This window comes from Nannospalax galili, unplaced genomic scaffold (genome assembly GCF_000622305.1).
Source record: "Nannospalax galili isolate Female #2095 unplaced genomic scaffold, S.galili_v1.0 scaffold624, whole genome shotgun sequence".
In the NCBI taxonomy this organism is placed as follows: Eukaryota; Metazoa; Chordata; class Mammalia; order Rodentia; family Spalacidae; genus Nannospalax; species Nannospalax galili.
Window position 1 is genome coordinate 1,298,326 of NW_008351633.1, and position 19,689 is coordinate 1,318,014.

Genomic DNA, 19,689 nt, shown 5'->3' on the forward strand with positions numbered 1-19,689 from the left:
TCAGAGTCCTGGACTTGAGGGAACATAACTCAACATAATTAAAGCCATATACAACAAACCCACAGCCAACATCATTCTAAATGGAAAAAAACTGGAAGCATTTCCATTGAAATCAGGAAACAGACAAGGCTGTCCATGATCTCCACTTCTCTTTAACATAGTGCTTGACACTCTTGAAAGAGCAATAAGACAAGAGAAGGAAATTAAAAGGGTAATAATTGGAAAAGATCAAATCATCCCTTTTTGCAGATGATATGATATCTAAGAGATGCCAAAAATTCCACCAGAAAACCCCTAGAAATTATTAACACATTCAGTAAAGTGGCAGGTTACAAAATTAATCTACAAAAGTCTGTAGCCTTTCTATATACCAGTAACAAGCAATCAGAGAAAGAGTGTGTGGAAACACTTCCTTTCCCATGTTCATGGATTGGAAGAATTAATATTGTGAAAATGACCATCCTACCAAAAGCCATTTATAGATTCAATGCAATGCCAATCAAACTCCGCATGACATTCTTCACAGAATTGGAAAAAAATTCCATGATTCATATGACAGCACAAAAGACCTTGGATAGCCAAAGCAATGCTGGAGGGATTAGTATACCAGATTTTAAACTGTATTACAGAGCTATAGTCATAAAAACAACATGGTACTGGCACAAAAACAGAGCCATAGATCAATGGAACAAAATTGAAGAGCCAAATATGAGTATATGTAAGTAAGGGAGATATGGATAAAAATGGGGTTATTTTAAGGGGAGGCGGAAGGGAAGGTTATATAAGGAAGCTTGGGGATAAAGGGAAAGAAGGAGCTCAAAAGAGGTGGGATCCTAGGAAAAGGGTATTATTCAGGGAGAAATGGGAAAAATGAGGGCACTTTAAATGGGGGAAACCATGGTGGAAGTGTTAGACAATGCGAGAGATAAATAACGCCTAGCTAGTTTAAAAAACATCAGAGGGAACCATATTATTCGAACAACCTACTGACAATTTATACATACAACTAGCTCAAGGAATATAATATATATCTCGGTAAGGTTTATCTCAGGTTGGTCTTTGCCCAAGCCTTATCTACATGGCACAGGATAATGAAAAGTACCAGACTGGTGGAACTAACCTTCTTGGATGTTTAACAGCCATTCTTTGAGGCCTATACTAATTTGGCCAGAGGGACCTAAAGGACAGTTTTTGCTCCTTGCCCTCCTAGGTTGACTAAGTTCCAGGGGACCATGAGCATTTCTCAAAATGTTCTGTAACTTTGGTGAGTCACCTGTCCTCTTGATGAAAGAGGCCATGGAGACCCCATCAAATGGACTTGAACCAGTGTCCAGTCTACAAAAAGGAGGGTCAACAGAGAGGAAACATTTCCTCCATGCTTCCAAGTGAAGTAAGCCACGGTTGAGCATGACCTTTGACTTCTCTTCACATAGATGGAACTGGTAAAAGAAAGGAGCCAGGGGCTCCTCCCAAGGCTATGTGACCCCTGTGGAACTGAACCATAAATGACTTTAAGAGTAAAAATAAATTGGTTTATTTGGGCCAACTGAATGGTCTTAAACACCCCAAAGGAAAGTAGAACCAAAGATTAAAGTGATCAATATAATTCTTTAAGAGTCCATGTGTATAGCTAAAGGCTACATTAACAAGAAACAATGGCAGACAGGAGATACCTTTCTTTGAGTTGTTGGCCAGGGTGGTCCAAGAGACTCTCAGACAGTAACCTGGCATAGAACTAGGAAAATGAACAGCAGACCCCAATCTTATCTAAAGGAATATTGGCAAGTGATTTCTGCTAGATGAGGAAGAGCTGATCTTCCTTAAACAAAGAACTCTAGGTAGACTGAGTAGATTCAGTGTATGGACAAGTACTGGGGAATGGCTGGGGGTGCCGACAACACAGTGGACCATAACAGGGATAACAGAGTATGAGCTCCATGGGCGGGAGAGGCTATGGGAGGGTGCCATTTGGGATGTGAGTATATAGATGAATAAGATTGTTTGATGTTCTGTATGAAATACACACAAAAAAATTAACAAATAAAAGAATGAGTTATATTTGAGGAAGAAGCATAAAAATATGCTTTATGTTAATTAGTAGAGGTGAAAAACGTTACCATTGAAAGCTACCTGATGGCTTTATATTCATACTCAGGTGCCAAGGATCTAAGTGTAACCAACTGTGACTAGTAATAATCATATACATAGAGATTAGAGATGCATGAACAAACATGTAAATATTAATAGCATTAAAAATGAGTTTTTCCTGTAGGAAACAGTAGATTTTAAAATGAAATGGAGATCTTTTTTTAAGGTTAAAACTCATTCAATTTTATGTCTTATAGGGTTTATACTGAGTTCAGTATTATAAAACTGTATTAATTCAACTGTGAACCTAAAAATTACAGCCACTTTTGGAAGAGATGCATCTTTGCTTTGGAAATTATTATTGAATATGTTAATGCTGTAATGAAATGCTTCTTCTAATCCTGTGGTTATTAAATAATTAAAAAAAAAGAAATGGTACTCCCTTCTGAGAATACTCAGAACTCATTGACCGAAACCCTTTTTCTATTAAAAAATTAAACTTTCTCTTTCAGATATGAAATAGAAAGCCCTTTACATGCTGCTTAGCACAGAACTGGATCTCTTTTCACATTAATTCTCTTACTTTCATAAACCACATGAGTTCTGCTTTTATAGTCTCAGAGTTTTTCCCCTGTATTGTCACTGGTTCTGATATCATACTCGTGTTAAAAACAGCACAATAGTCCGTGGGAGGTTCTGACTGTTCATGTTTGTTTGCAACATGAACTTCAGCAATCTTTACACCTGCCACAGAACTCCAAGTTGAAGTGGTCTCTCCACTTAACAGTTATCAGATATACCTAGAGAACTCAGACAATAGGGTACTGAGCCTCATCTCCAGAAGGAGAATCCTTGCTTCTGAGGTATGGCCTGAGAATTTGCAATTCTAAGAAGTTTCAGGGGATGCTGGTGTGGTTGGTCCTGTTGTAAATGAGTTCTGTTCTGGGGGAGTCTTTAACTCACTACTGGAATTCATTGTTCACCCCTCCTCCCAAAAAGGAAAAAAAAACAAAAACAGAAAAAAAAACAGGAAGTCATACGGCTTAGAACATGTGTTACATCTTGGCATTTCATTTAAAACCAGCTGTGGAATTGAAAAGTGGCTTCTTGTTGAGAAGCAGTCAAAAGCCAAATTGAAAATAAACATTTCCTCCTTGAGAGGACAGGATAAAAGTCTACACAATGTGCTGCCTTGAAAATAGATCTCAAAGCTGGCAGCCCCAAAGCCTGAAGGAATTCTTATGTAACCCTGGAAAGGGATGGAATGTCATGTTGTTGCTGCATTCCATTCTTCTTTCTAACCTGGCTAGCCTCTGGAAGAGCAAAGCTGAAAGATCTAGAAAAGACTGTGGTCTCTATCACTGGGAGAGAAGGTTTGGACCTGAGGACCCAGTGTTTCTCCTCAAGTTTAAAATGTAGTCTTCTACCCATGGTTGCTGTAGTTCTCAAAAATTTCCATGCTTACAAATTTTTATCTTTTTAAAGCATTGTCTGGAAATTTTTATGGAGGTGAAAAAATGTGTGAAGGCTCCTGCCTGGCAGGTATTTGGGTTGGAGCCATTATTGTTCCTTACAGCTGGTGCTGTCTGTTGACAGCTGTGAGGTGGTAAGGAGGTTTCTCAGCTGCCCACTGAAAGGAAGGAAGCCTGAGCTGAGCTGTGGACCAGGGTCTGTTTAAACTATGTAAGACTTTGCTCTGGAAGCAGAGGTGATTCTGGGATTATTTTCAGAGTGAATAAATCTCTGCTCTTTTTTCCCTTGGTTCCAGCCAATTGTAAAATGAAAGGAGAGCTTGGAATTTTCCCTAACAGACTGTTCTTCAAGTAAACCAAATATATAAGAACAGACAATTACTCTGAAGAGCGTGGCTTTTCATTATTTCAGTATGTTTGGTGGTTTGAACCAATAATGAGGGACTTAAACTTAGAATGTACCTTAGGCTGAGAGGTCCTGGCTGAGAATGAGGTCCATGCAGTTGTGGGCACATTATCAGCACATTATCATTCTGTCTAGAGTTAGGACATCTCTCCTCTTCCTCTCCAGAACTTAAGTAACTTGAGGGCAAGGCCAGAGACTAGTTCCAGATGGTTGTGCATGCACTTTAGCGGCCTGCCTTGGATTGCCTCTATAGCTCGACTTGGCTTGTCTGTCTTATTTCTTCTGGTCTAAATAAACTCTCAAGCCCCAGCTCTAAAGATATTTCTTCCACCTTGCTTTCCTATTCTTCCCTTCCATCAACAGCTGATCATTCTTACATCACTAAGCTCCTGTTGTCTTCACTGCCCTAACTGCATAGTTGCTTATATCACAATTCTTTTAATTCTTACGGCCACTGCTAGCTTTCCCATGCCTGAATGGATGTCCCCACACCCCTGCACATCTGGGCAGCACTAACTGGACTTAATTGATTATGCAAAAAATGAAGTTGGGAGGGGCTATGGGGGGAGTAGGAGTGTAGATGTACTTCATTATATACATGTATGAAATTCTCAAAAATAAAGAAAAATAAAAAGTGTGTTTGCCAGGTGACTTGAAGCTGTGTCTAACATAGTACTCTCCATACTCAATATATATATTATATTATACAATTATGTTAATTACTCAATTCTTTTGTTTTCTTTTTGTTTTAGTCCAAATAATGCTAATGTATTGCTTGTTTGTTGAGAAATTTTTTATTGCTGTACATGGCCATGTTACCAAACTTGGGATGTGGTCTGTACCCTAAGAAGTCAAATTCAGCCACCTTTCCTTGAGAAGTCAATTAAAACAGCCAAACTAATAGTAAAAAGCAGAAAAAGGAGATTATTTTCAATGTGGGCACATCGGGAAGAGAGACAAAGAGATCCAAGATGAGATCCCAAGTCCATCTTCTAGTCCTGGCATGAGATTAAAGTTTAAACAGAGGAGCAGGCATATGCACATCTAAGTAATCTGGGTCAAGGTGTGGTCATGCCTACCATTGACCCATCATTGTTTGGGCTTCAGACTCATCCTGTAAGGTGGCCTGACAAATTGTCAGAAGCAGTTAGAACTAGGAAATCTATATTCAGGGAGACAAAGGCTCTCAGCATTTTCCTTCTCCCAGCATGAGATTCTTGTGGGAAATTTCTCATTTCTTGGGGTCTGTTACTCCGATAGTCTGATAGCCACATTTCAGAGCACAGGTGTCTTTTGAGAATATCTTCATTTCTGCCAGACCAGTTGCAGCTGTACTACCCTGAATTAACCCAATTGTTTCTGATTTTAGCAAAGCAGGGTAAGACCTCACTAGTAATTACATGGGAGAATTTCTTACTGTAGCACTAACCAAATATTTTTTAGCTCTATCTGAGTATATGGAACTTAAAACTCACTCACATTGTCTGCCAGTGGTTAAATTCCATTTGGTTTCCATTTCTTAGAAAAAGCACATAGTGAAAAGTTCAGAATGATCAAGTTTCTGCTTAGCAAGAGCTTGCAAAATGAAAGCTTATATAACACATTTTTCAAAGATTCATGCCTGACCATACATTGTGCCAAGCAACTGTTCTTAGAAAAGACAGAAGAGTTGGGGGTGAATGGAGGAGACAAAGTTTGAAATATTTGAATGTATTCACACCCCCTCTGGGACTCTGAGGAGAATTTTGCTCTTACACACAACCGCATTGAAAAGAGGCAATCTGTCCTGTGGATGACGAGAGTCTAGCTTTGTATCTTCTTGAACTGTCATTTTTTTCTTCCTTAAATAAATTTGGTGAGGCGGTAATGGTTAACTCATGGATTCCTTCCTAGTTGCAGCACACCCAAAGCCTTTATGGCACCTTTTAGGATTGCTGTTTTTCCTATGATATAGGAACTGGCACACTGCCAGTGAGTGCATGTCTGTGTGTATGGTTCACAGACTGTAAAGGAAAGGCAGTCTGGAACCACATCACATAGTGATTTACTTTCTCCGAGCACATTCTTTAAGGTTCATGTAAGTGCTGTCCTGGAGAAATTTCCCCTTGACCTACTAAGATTTCAGTAGTATACCCTCCTTTTGAAAATCACTGCAGGCTATATGGTCAACAATCTTTTATTTGAAATACTTAGGTTCAGCGTTTTTAAAAATTTAGTATATGTGCAATTTTGAATTATGCTCCATAATCTCCTAATGAAAGCTGGAGTACTGACCTATAATCAAATGTGATAAAACTTCTGCAGGGTAACATAAAAGTGAGACTTAGCTGTGTGACAACTCAGCTCATGGTTTTTGAGCTCACTGTTACTGAACTGTGGGTCAGGGTCTGTGCTCCCAAGAAGCCAGGTTCAGTTCACTGTCCATGACAAGCCAATCAGCACAGCCAAATTAATAGTAAAAAGCAAGAGATTTACTCAATGTGGCCACATTAAAGAAGGACAAAGAGATCCAGTGACCCTCTCTAACTTCAGGGTCCTGAAGTCATATTAAATAGAGGGCCAGGGATATGCAAATCTATGCAGTCAGCTCAATGTGAGGGGTCCCACCCATTACTGACTCATCATTATTTCTGTAACCTTGTAAATCTCTTTCCTGGAGAGAAGAGTTTGGAGAAAAGTTTCCTCCTGACTGGCCCAGGCTTCTCTTCTCCCAGCATGAGATTCCTGAGGAAATTCCAATGTCTTGGGGTCCATTATTTTAACAGTCTGATAGGTAAAGTGTCTCATTAGAATATATTCATTTCTTCCAGTCTGGTTACATCATTACCTCCAGAAAGGTTTTATGGTCAAGTGAGTTCTTACTTATTTGCTATCAAAGAATTGTGAACTTATGACTTGCTTCATCAACAGAGCAGAAATAATTTATGTAGGATGATTATGTCACATAATTCTCATCCCATTTCCTAGCACAAAACTGCCACATTCAGTGCTCATGTAGCATTGAGTTATTACTGATGAGATGGTAGAGATTCGCCTCATGATTTAATCTAAGCTGGCCACATTTCCCAGAGCAAATGTACATAAAAGTAGTGGAATTGTCTAAAAAAATTATTTTCTGGAACTATTTCCATTATTTCCAAATAATGGAAAAGAAAATCTATGACTGCATAGCTCATACATACTTTTGGTTTAAAAGGACCAGAAAGTAGAGAAAAGTCTTTTGAGATGAATATAGATGTGTTCTAAATTAGTATTGATATTCTCTGTTGGAGGAAATTATGTTTGCAGGTAGACAATAACTAAGACCAAGACAGGAACATGGTTACTATTAGGTCAAACTGTGCCCTAAGATGGAGTCACTACTGACCAGCAACATGGTGATCACAACCTGGTGGGCAGCATTCCGGGAAACAGAAACTAAACCATCCTAGTTTCTCATTAACCACCTGACCTTTGTTTTAACAATGTACCCTGGTCATAACAGCAATTTTCCATCGAAGCCAACCGAAAAACTGAAAAATATCTAACTGAACCCTCATCCCCCAAGACACCTGCTACTGACTCACCTTCCTCCTATAGTCTTACCTCTCCCTACCCACAAAAGAAAATCCTATAAAATCCACCCTGCAGTGACGAGAAACCACTGCTCCCTTTCTCCTGTGGGAGCAGTCCAGCAGCTTGTACTTCCCAATAAATTTCTTCTTTTCTCACCTCAGAGTGGTTACTAGTGGTCCTGGTCTTTTCACGAACCTAACAAGTACAAGATGAACACTGCAGATATGATATTTTGAGCCAAAAAAATTTATGCGCTGTCACATTGACTTGAAAATTCCAGACAGAAAATATAGAAGTGTCCCCAGACCTTGCTTTTGAAATTTAAAAGTTATGTTTATATTGAATATTTCCTGACTATATTGTTTCTATAACAATAAGACTAGATTTGAAGTTGATAGACTCTCCAATAACTATATACACAGTCTAAATTTATAACAATTTGTATCTGACTGAAGAGACACAAATTAGTTTCAGAATCATATTCTATTGGAGTTGAAAGGCACATTAGAGGTAGCTTAATTGTGAGCTCTACAAAAAAAGGGGGTGGGAGGTGGAGCAGTGTGTCTAAAATTTATTGCCTAGAAAACTCAAATTAAAATTAGAACTCAGGACTTCTGATCTAGTCCAGATTTTATAAAAACCATATTATCGGGGTTTAAGAGCAATAAACGATAGAATCTTTTCACTGACATGAGAAGGTGGCAGTGAATTATTTTCAGCTAATTATTAGCTCTCATTCAGCCTGGAGAACTGGACTCTACCAGTTAGGTGATGATGAGCTATAGACCAGATCTGCATGACACTTATAGTGATCTATTTTATTTGAGGGTGTCTTTTAAGTTTTTTTTTTTCTAAATTAAAAAAAATTTGCTTCATTTTTATTTTATGTGTATGCATGTATTGCATGCATGTATGTATCCAAGTGCACCCATGTCATGCAATGCCCTCAGAGGACAGAGGAGGGAGTTGGATCCCCCGGAATGGTTGTTAGCTGTCATGTGGCTGCTGGGATTCAAACCTGGGTCTTCTGCAAGAGCAGTTATCAATCTTGTTGGTGTGAAGTAGTTTTGAGTAATTGGATATCAATGTGATGTGAGAGGTAAGATTTGTGTTTCTAGACCTTAGCTTTTGTGATGTGCCTAGCTGCTCTGAATTAGAACTGACCAGATATGATTTGCAATAGAATCCATCTTTCTTCCTCTAGCGTCCTGGAGATGTACCACTTACCGAGAATTTCCACAAGCCTCCAACATCATTGCTCCTTTCAAAGCAGGTGGGCTCCAGCCCTTCCTCCAGACAGCACCGTATGGCAGCCAAGCCACTGACCCCAGCTCCGATGATGGCCACTTTTTTGACCATGGTTAGAGACTATCAAAAGAATTTCTTCAGAAGACTGTCCTTTAATGCTTACGTTGTTTTCAGTAGAAATTATCAGTCAAGATTGATGTGCCATGATCTTCACTTTACCACAAGAAGGCACAGGTGCACATTATAGTTTGTGCTCGTTATTTGTACTGTTTTTGCTATAACATACAAACTTTCCTTCTGATTATTCCGCACTCTCAGGAATACCCAAGTCAGTGACTTCTAGAGCAGGTGGGATCTTAAAGATCACCAAAAATTCAAATGAAGCTTTAAGAGCTTGGAATTCAAACTCACTTCTCCAAGGTTTCAGAGATAAAAAAAAGGGGGGTTCAGAACTAGAAATTAAACCTTCATTGTGGAACCCACTGTGCCTGGTCACTTCAGTGCACACTCAGTGCCTGACTCCTAAATCAACCACCTTCCTTCTTTCCAGAGAACCAGCAGCTCTCCACATGTAGAAGAGAATGGCTTTTAATAATGTCTTTTGATGGAAAAAATTGACAAAGGGGGAGGAGTTATTTGTCTTAAAGCAAAAACAGAAATTAAACCTTCATTGTGGAACCCACTGTGCCTGGTCACTTCAGTGCACACTCAGTGCCTGACTCCTAAATCAACCACCTTCCTTCTTTCCAGAGAACCAGCAGCTCTCCACATGTAGAAGAGAATGGCTTTTAATAATGTCTTTTGATGGAAAAAATTGACAAAGGGGGAGGAGTTATTTGTCTTAAAGCAAAAACTTTTCTTTGCATTTTTTCAAGGTGCAGAGCTCTACTAAATCCTAGATGAGGAGGACAGAGCGTAGCAGGAATTACATAACGGGAGGGGATGAAGCAGCAAGAAAGAAAGGGATGGTGGAAGATTGTGAATGAGCTTGCTGATTCTTGGTTGTAAAAAATAAAACAGTGATTGATAGGGCCACCAGGGTGTAAAGTAAAACCCCTGGGAGATTATGGGGCCAATAATTCTTTTCTTTGTTCTTACTTTGAAACTACAGAATATGTAAACAAAAGCCAAGCACCTGCACTATAAGGAAAGAGCTTGTTGTGACAACAGTGAAAAAATAGTTTGAATTTCTGGAAACTTAGAAGGGCTTGACCTGAGGAGCTGACGAAAATGGTGAATGTAAAGTGCAGGCTGTGAAGTCACCAAGTCTTTTCTCTCTATCCCCCTCTTAAGTGCGTCCCGGCCTTTCCTACTTTTCTTCACCTTCTCCTTTGCTCCCCTTTCTTTATTCCTTCTTTACTGAGTGCCTGACTTCTCTTAGGGGTTCACAGAGGGGCAGACAGGCTGCTTTACATCTAGAAACATGCAAGGAACATCTCCATGGAAGGAGATGGAGATCATGATTTAGAGCTGTGCTTTCAGGCAGGAAAAATCATCCAAGTTCCCCTTCAAGAGGAAGTGAGAAGATTATTGAGTTTTAGAGGAAGACCAAATGTTTGCCAACCAGGGAAAAGAAGCATTTAACAAGTATGAAGAAAACTGTGTGCAAATAGAAAAAGAAGTGAGAGAACACACGGAGTGAGCTACAGCTCTTTCCGTGGCAGAGTGAGTCCAAGTCATTCCGAATTGCCGGACCTTTGGGGTATGGGAAGTACCGTACTCCAGGGTTTGGATGCTCTCTTCTAGGTTAGGTGATTCATACATGAATTCTGCTAACTATAGGCCTGATTCAAAAGACATTCTTCTGTCTCTGAGATTCTGTTATGATTTAGGTATATTCACTCATTTCTTTTTTTTTAATTTTAAAATTTATTATTTTTATTTTATGCGTATGAGTGTATTGCCTGCAAGTAGGTAAGTACACTTGTGTTGTGCAATGCCTGTGGAGGTCAGAAGAGGCCGTCGGATCCCCTGGGACTGGAGTTATAGACAGTTGTTAGCTGCCATGTGGATGCTGGGATATGAACCCAGGTCTTCCGAAGCAAGAACAGTCAGTGTTCTTAACTGCTGTCACTCATTTCTTTATAAAAATATTTATTTATTTTTATTTTACATGTATGAATGTTTTGCTTGCATGTATACAAGTGCAGCACATGTGTGCCATGCCCATGGAGCCAGAAGAGGACATTGAATCCCCTTGATCTGGAGTTACAGATGGTTGTAGCTGCCATGTGGATGCTGGGAACTGAATCTGGATCCTCTGCATTCAGTGCTCTTAACCTCTGAGTTATCTCTCCAGCCCCTCACTCATTAAAAATATTTTTACTGAATTTTTGTAATTTTCATACAATATAATTTGATGGTATTTAGATTCTCTCCCCTATTCTCATCTCCCCTTACTGCTCCCTGTCCAATTTAATGTATTCTATTATACATATAATGAGGCCTATAGAGTCTAATTTGTGTCCTCAAGTGTCCTTCAGTGTGGGTTCATCCACTGGAGTCTGGTTAACCTACCAAGAGTCCTAACCTTGAAAGAGGCTGTCTCTCCCTCAACAGTAGCCATCAATTGACCAAATTACTTAATTTGGATTGGGGTTTCTTACCCATTTTCCCATGTCTATGCTGGAATTTTGTCTGGTTTGAGCTTGCATGGGATTTGTATATGCTGCCACTGTTGCTGTGAGTTCATATGAGTAACTGACTAGTTGTCTGGAAAACTCTGTTTCTTTATGGTCATCTACCACCTCTGGCTCTTACAGTCTTTCTGTCTTTTCTTCCACAATGATCCCTGAGCCTTGGGAGGCAGAAGTTTGATATATGTGACCTGTTCAGGGATAAACATTCTGCAATATCTTGTTCTCTGCACATTGGTCAGTTTGGGGTTTGGGTGTTAATTGCCATCTGTGGCATAAGAAACTTCTCTGGTTAGAGTTGAGAGATGCATTAATCTATTAATCAAGTCACTAGGAATCAGTTTAATACTATAGTAGAAAACTTGTACTAGACTCTACCCTATACCCTCTGACCTATCTAGCCTCAGGTTCCTAAGCCTGATATCAGTGTCTGGTATGGGCTTCATCCTATGAAGTTGACCTTAAACCTTACTATTCATGCCGCTATTGCACTGGTGGACATATCTTGCCAGGCAGGTTGTTGTAATTCACAGGATTCATAGCTGAGTAAGGTTGGTGACTACTTTTCTGGTAGCATGCATAGCACCTTTCAGCACTATGAAAGCTAGCCAGTAGAGATGAGGCTCTGAAGTGAGGCAAGGAACTAAACAGGGAGTTCTCTAAAGATAAAATACAATTGGCTGAGAAATACTTAAAAAAATTTCAACATCATTGGCCATCAGGGAAATGCAGATTAAAAACACTTTGCTATTTCATCTTACCCCACTCAGAATGACTAAGGTCCCATAAAACAAACAATGAGAAATGCTGGTGAGGATGTGGAGAAAGGGAACTCCAAAAAATTTTTTTAAATTTAATGTTTTATTGAACTTTTGTGTATTTCATGCAGAAAATCATCTTTATGCCCCTTTCCCCCTTCCCCTTTGACACCCTCCCAGACCACCCCCCACCAGAGTGCATACATTCTGTCATTTGTTTTAAGGCCTATTATGTAAAGTTAGAGTCCCAAGATGTTCCTCAGTGCAAGTTCAGCCACTGAGGTTTAGTCAGCCTATCTAGAGTCTCTCCTTTCAAGATCAGCTCTTCCTCATCCAGTAGTAATCAGCTGCCAAAAATTTCTCTACTAAGATTGAGGCTTACTGTTCATTTCCACAGTTCTGTGCTGGGTTTTTGTCTGCCTAAGTTTGCATGGATCTTGTGCATGCTGACACCATTGCTGTAGGTTTGTATGAGAAGGGTCCCAGGCGCCCGTAGGACCATTTCCATATGGTAATGCACCTTCTCTCTGGCTCTTACAATCTTTCTATCTCCTCTTCCTCAATGGTCCCTGAGCCCTGGGTTTGTGGACCCATACTCTGTAGACTCTTATTCTCTGTATTTTGGCCATTTGTGACCTTTTGTGTTCCTGGCCCTCTATAACCTCTCCAGCTATCTATATTTGCCTAGGTTTACAGTACCACACATGAGTTTCTGCTCATTGGATGGGCTTTAAGTTCAGTTAGACAGCTTGATTACCCCCAAGATGTCATTTGCTGTGCTGGTCATTGATGTGGTTTCTAGGCCTTTGTTCTCCCCTACCAGTTTGCATAGTGCTCTCCAGAGCTATGAGATCTAGTCTTCAGGGAAGGTGGCTTCCAGGTCAGTTTGAGCTCCATAACCCCAAATCCTGTGTCCCAAATATGTCATATCTTCAGTGATAGGATCCTACTATCAAGTTCTGGGAGGCAGTCAAGAATTGTGGCAACAGCATGTGTAATTTTGGGAGTCTCTTGGACTACCCTAGCTAACAACTCAAAGGAAGGTTTCTCCTGTCTGGCACTGTTTCTTGTTATGTAGTCTTTAGCTAACTCACAGACTCACATAGGGATATTGTATGTGTAATTTTTCAGCAGGTTTTTGGACTAATACAATTCCTTCTGGTTTTTTATACTAGCTGGGCACTATTTATTTTTCCTCTTTCTCTCCTTGTCTTATCTTCCCTCCCCACCCTTCTAGTTTAGAATGTTCCCATTTTCCCATTTCTCTCTTGATAATTTATGTCTGCTATGGTCCCACCTCTTTTGAGCTTTCTTTCCATTTATTCCCATAATTCTTTGTATAGCTCACCTTCTCCCCTCCCATTTAACTACCCCCTTTTTACACATTTTCCCCTTAGTAACACCTGTCTCCTATTACTCTTCTCTCTTGGGTTCCTTCTTTCCCTTTACCTCCCTGGTTCCCTTCCATTTTCCTGGTTCCTGCAGTTACATCAGGATATGTACTCACATGTAAGGATTTGGTACTGGGTAGAATTCCATTGTGTAAATGTACCACATTTTCATTAGCCACTTGTCAGTTTAGGGGCACTTAGATTGCTTCCATCTCTTAGTTATTGTGAAAAGAGCAGCAACAACCATGGTTGTACAAGTGTCTCTGCAATAGGATTGAGACCCTTGGGTATATGCCAAGGTGGTATAACCAGGTCATACGGTAGGTTCATTTTTAGTTTTTTAAGAGTTCTCCACACTGCTTTCCATAGAGGTTGCACAAGTTTGCAATCCCACCAGCAGTAAATGAGTGGAAAGGAGAACTCTTATCCACTGCTGGTGGCAGAGCAAACTGGTACAGCCACTATGGAAATCAGTGTGACGATTCCTCAAAAAGCTCAAAATTGATCTATCGTATGATCCAGCCATACCACTCTTGGGCACATACCCCAAAACTCTATACACTGCTCTAGAAATATCTGGTCATTCATGTTCATTGTTACCCTTTTCATAATAGCCAGAAATTGAAACAACCTAGATAACCATCAATTGATGAATGGATAATGAAGGTGTGGTACATATACAGAATGGGATATTGTTCAGCTCTTAAAAATGAGATTATGAAACTTTCAGGTAAATTGATGAAACTGGAAATGATCAGCCTGAGAAAGGTACCTCAGCCACAGAAAGACAAATATCACATGTTCTTTCTCATAGCTTGATGCTAGCTTTTAAATCTTAGATCCACATGTTTCAGTTTGAAAATTCAGAGATGTTAGGAAACTGTTAAATGCCCTTTCTAGACATCATAGACTGACAAAATAAAACCTCAATGAGAGAATGGACTTCTCTCGAGAACTGTTGACCAGGAGTCACATAGATCCTCAAACTATATTGGCCATTGCTCTTGCTCTTGGTTATCTACCAAAACTTGATGCTAAGACCCTATTGCTCATGATACTACATATGTGAGCTATAGAACAAACAAGGAAAAATCAAGCTGGTGCTGACTTCAGAGCCTCACTCATTTCTTAATATGAGAACTAGGAACAAATTTTACGCTTTTATGAGGAAAGTCATATGACACAGGGAATTAGATAGAAGGGCTGCAGGGACCTGGCACTACCACATCGTACCACTAGATTTGCCACCAGAGGGCAGGGAGCTGCTGTACTGAAGTGCATGAAGAGATATGGGACAGGACATGGAGCTCGGCTGATGTGAACACATCTGTTGAAATATGTTTGTCTATTAACACAACCATGAAAAGTCAATCTCTCTTTCCTTTACCTTCCAACCCCGGATGTCTATCTCCCTACAAAGCCTCTTTCACTGTAAATGCTAACTGTAAGGAAGTCTAAGAAATGGTTTTTGCTTTCCAGTCCTTATGGTGTAGGAGGGAGTCCAGAGTGAAAGCAGTTAACCTTCCCATATACTTCTTTGACCACCTGGTTCTTCCTTTACTGATAGGCTAACTTTACTAATCAGTTTCGCAATGCTCTAAACCATTGTCTAACTGTGCCACATCTCAACAATCAGACCCTGAGCATATTCAACTCTAAGACTATGCCTTACTCATTTTCTTATTCTGCCTAGGAGCCAGCTAAGCAAATAGCAAGGATTCAGTATGTGTGTTTTAATTTAAGAAACTATTTAGAAATTTAAGGATTGCAGAGTGCTTTGAAATTACAGAGCTCCATTTTTTTTTTATTAGGATGTTAGAAAGCTATAAAATCTCCATGCTTCCTCCAGAGAGGTTATTAGGAGTTAATATGGGAAGTGAGATCATAGAAACTAGCTGGTCGGTCTTAGGTTTTCTGTTGATTTCACATGTCCATTTCCCAAGCTCTGTAGGTGGTTTACAATGTGACAGCCAGACAGAACAGGGCTATGTAAACAGCCTGTTCAGTGGACTGTTAACTGGCTCTTCTGGCCAGTAGATTAGGATTTTTAGGGAGTTGAGGGAATTAAAGTGTGGGAAGTACTGATGCTTGCCAGACAAGCTGATTATTACAGAATTTGTGAGAGTTTGGAGAGAGTCTCCAGTTTGATTTTACGTTGTGTAATTCTTATTTATGTATTTTGATGGACCCAAGGGAATATTGGGGGATCTATAACCATAGCCAGAGGCCTTGATTTATTATGATTTCAGGCCTCTGGGCTCCATCCCCTCTCCCAGGCCCACTCTCACTACAGAGACTTCTTTCCTTCCTGGGGATGTGCCCAGTTGGTTCTGTCTTAGCCCAGACATAGAAGGAAGGAAGGGAAGAAAATTTAGCTTTCTCTTTCCTGGAAGTTTCCTTTAGTCAGAAGGTATTACCTTTTAGTGACCTCTTCAGTTAGCCAAAAGAAGCTCCTGGACCAAGTGACTCCATCAGGAGGTAAAGGCAGAACAAAAGAATCCCCCTTCCTATCTTTTATTCTATGTTCTTGGTACTACCCTGCCCTGTCAAATGAACTTTGTCTCAACTCTGTTCTTTCTAAGGAGCATCTCTGCTTTTGGCAATAAATTCTATCTTTCCTCAAGACCTATCTAGCTTTCTGAAGCTGAATTCTCAAATGGCTTTAGGAAATTAATTTTCCTAAATGATAAATTTTACAGTGCTCCTCCCTGGGATTAGGGCTTACACAATTTCCTCATTTCCTGATCTCCCCACTTCTCTGCATGTACCTGTCTGCCATGATGTCTGGTACTGCCTGTCACTCAACAACATTCCTTCTCAGTTCCCTGTAAGGGATCAAGTGCCCTCCTAGCACAAACCTTTGAAGTTGTCTGTAGGGGACTCTCATGTTCATTCAATCTGTGCAAACTTGACTCTTCAAGAGAAAGCTTCTTAGCATTTACATAGTTTGCTACATAGAGAGTTGAGTATTCAGCAAAAACTCAGTAGATATATGTTGACTTGATAACCCTTAATTTTTTTGATTTATTTACTTTTTATTTTAAAGTAAACGAGTATGAATAAAGAATATGAGTACTTTGGCTGCATGTTTGTAAGTGCACCTATGTCATACAATGCCTGTTGAAGACAGAAGAGGGTGTTAGATCCCCTGGAACTGGAGTTATAGCTGGTTGTTAGCTGCCATGTGGGTGCTGGGAACTGAACCCAGATCCTCTGCAGGAGTAGCCACTGCTCTTAATCACTGAGCCCAGGACAACTCTTTTAATATGTTACATTTGCTTTTTCTGTACAGATGATTTCATTGTTACCAAGTAGATGGGTACAAAAATTAGGAATTTTCACAGGGTGTGGTGGCACACACCTTTAATCCCAGCACTTGGGAGGCAGAGGCAGGTGGATCTCTGTGAGTTTGAGGTCAGCCTGGTCTACGTAGTGAGTTCCAGGCCAACTGGGGCTACAGGGAGACCCTGTCTCAAAAAAACACCAGAAAAAAATTAGGAATTTTATTTTATTTTTCTTTCAAGTCTTATTGAGATATAATTAATAGATTGTATATTTTTTAAGATATACAATGTGGGGGCTGGAGAGATGGCTCAGCGGTTAAGAACACTGGCTGTTTTTGCAGAAGACCCGGGTTCAAATCCCAGCACCCACATGGCATCTAACAGCTGTCTGTAACTCCAGTTCCAGGAGATCTGACAGCCTCTTCTGTCCTGCACGGGCATTGCATGACATAGGTGCACTTACCTACGTGCAGGCAATACACACACACACATTAAAAAAAAAGATACACAATGTGATGTTTTGATATGCATATATAATGATAACAGGCAGGCTTTTGGACATGTCTATCACCTCACACAGCTACTTTGGTTTTCCTATAGATGATAACATTTAGCAAATGTCTTACCAAATCTCAGGTATATAATACTTTAATCATAATCACCATAGATCCCCAGAACTTATTCACTCTGCATAACTGAGCCTTGACTTGTGATTAGCATCTTTCTATCTCCCCCTCTTCCATGGTCCTTTCAACTACCCCTGTCTGCTCCCTTTTATCAGTTTCCCTTCTTTAGATTCCGCACAAAATGAGGATTAGTAACATCTGTCTGTCTATCTGTTCTTGGCTAATTTCACAAAGCATAATGTCTTTAAGACTCATTTATGCTGTTGCAAACGACAATATCTTGTTGTGGACACATACCACATTCTCTTTACACATTCATTGATGAGTATTTAGGCTGATTTTGTATCATAGATACTGTGAATAATACAGCAATCAGTGTAAGAGCACAGATATCTCTCACTTCATTTCTGTTGGCTATATACCCATGAGTGAGATTGAAGGATGGTCTGATAGGCTTTTAAGGTTTTGAGGAATATCTACTCTGCTTTCCATAATTGCTGTGCTAATTTACATTTTACTAGAAGATGTATCAGAATATTTTACCCACCACATCATTTCAGGCTCTTGTCATCTTTTGCCTTTCGATAACAGCCTTTATAACAGATACAAAGTGACATCTCATTTGGTTTTGATTTGTATTTTCCTGATGATAAGTGATAGCATTAAACATTTTTTCTTTATTTTTGAGAATTTCATGCATACATGTAGTGAAATATGTTCTAACTTTCCCCATGTCCTCCACATCATGCCCCTCTCCTAACTTGATGTCTTTTATCTTTATATTTTTGATAACCCACTGAATCTAGTTAGAGTTATCCATGTGTGAATGAATGTGAGGCTACCCACTGGAGCATGGGAAGGAACTCTGTTTCCATCAGTAAGGAATAATTCTCACTCTTCCAGCAACTATCTACTACCAATAGCCTCTCAGGATGGATGGGTGGGGCCATCTGTGCTGGGACTTGCCTGGCTTGATCTTGTATAGTCTTGTATAGGTAAGCAGAGCTTCTGAGTCTGTGATAGGCCCTTTTCCCCATTTTCAGACTTTTACATTCTTTCTACTCCCTCTTCCATGATATTCCCTGAGCCTTGGTGGTGGTGGAGTTAATACATATGCCTTAGTTAGGGTGGAACACTCCATGTCTTGTTTTCAGCATTGATCAATTATGTGTCTCTCCATTGACTTCTGTTCACTGAAAATAAGCTTCTCTGGCCAAGGTTGAGAGAATCCAGGTCTATGGGTATAGACATAAATATTTAGAAGGCAATGTGACAACATGACCATTTAGCAAAATAACAATAGCAGGTCTAGGCCTGTGATCTTCCAGCTATGAGGTTTTGGTGAACATTACAATACCAAGCATGATTTCCTTCCTGTGGATCAGACCTCAACCCCAATCAGGAAGTGATTAGTTACCCCATAACAGTCATACAACTATTGTCCTGGTAGACAAATCTTCCCTGGCAGGTTAGTATTGTAGCATGCAGGGTCCATTGCTAGGTAAGGCCACTGATGTCTTTTCTTCCCCAGCAGCCTGTGTAATATCTTCTGGTACTATGAAAGCTAGTCATAAAATAGGAAGTTTCCCAGTTGGTTTGATATTGTATTCTCTATGTCTTACAGCTGAAGTGTGTGGTGTCTTCAGCAATAGGGTCTTGTTATGTAATTGTGTAGGGTCACCAAGAGTAATGGTAATAGCCTGTGTTGCTTTGGGGGCCTCAGAGACCTTCCTGACCAATAACTTTTAGGGAGGTAGCACATTTTTTTTCCAGTTGAATGTCTTCTTTTGCAGGTTTTCAGGGCCTTCACTCATTTTTAAATTGGGTTACTTGATTTTTTTTGGTAACTGAGTTGTTTCGTTTCTACATATGACGTATTTTGCTATTGTTCCTTCATCACATGTATGTTACAAATGTGTTCTTCCATGGCTGTCTCTCCACTCTGTTGGTGGTTTGCTTTGCTGGTGTGAAAGCTGTTTGTCTGATTCCATTCCACTTGTCTCCTTTGTCTGTGCTACAAAATCCACTTCCCAGAACAATGTCAAGAAGTGTTTCTTCCTATATTTTTTAGTAGTTTCCTAGTTTTGAGATTTGTGCATTTTGGGTTGATTTCTGCATTTTGATTATGGTATGTGTTAAGGCATCAATTTATTGTTTTTTGTATTGCATATGGATATCTAGCTTTTCTAACTCAATTTATTGAAGAGGTTATCATTTGTCCATGG

The 19,689-nt window shown here is 39.8% G+C and overlaps 1 protein-coding gene across 1 annotated transcript in view; it reads right to left on the bottom strand.

Moving 5' to 3' along the window:
• LOC103746363 (putative dimethylaniline monooxygenase [N-oxide-forming] 6) overlaps nucleotides 1-8,983 on the bottom strand; it is a 29,639-nt gene extending 20,656 nt beyond the window's left edge. The window contains exon 1 of the mRNA XM_008848525.1: nucleotides 8,749-8,983. Within this exon, the coding sequence (XP_008846747.1) occupies nucleotides 8,749-8,880 (132 nt within the window). The 5' untranslated portion in view covers nucleotides 8,881-8,983. The remainder of the gene's footprint in view (nucleotides 1-8,748) is intronic.
• Nucleotides 8,984-19,689: the final 10,706 nt, after the last annotated feature.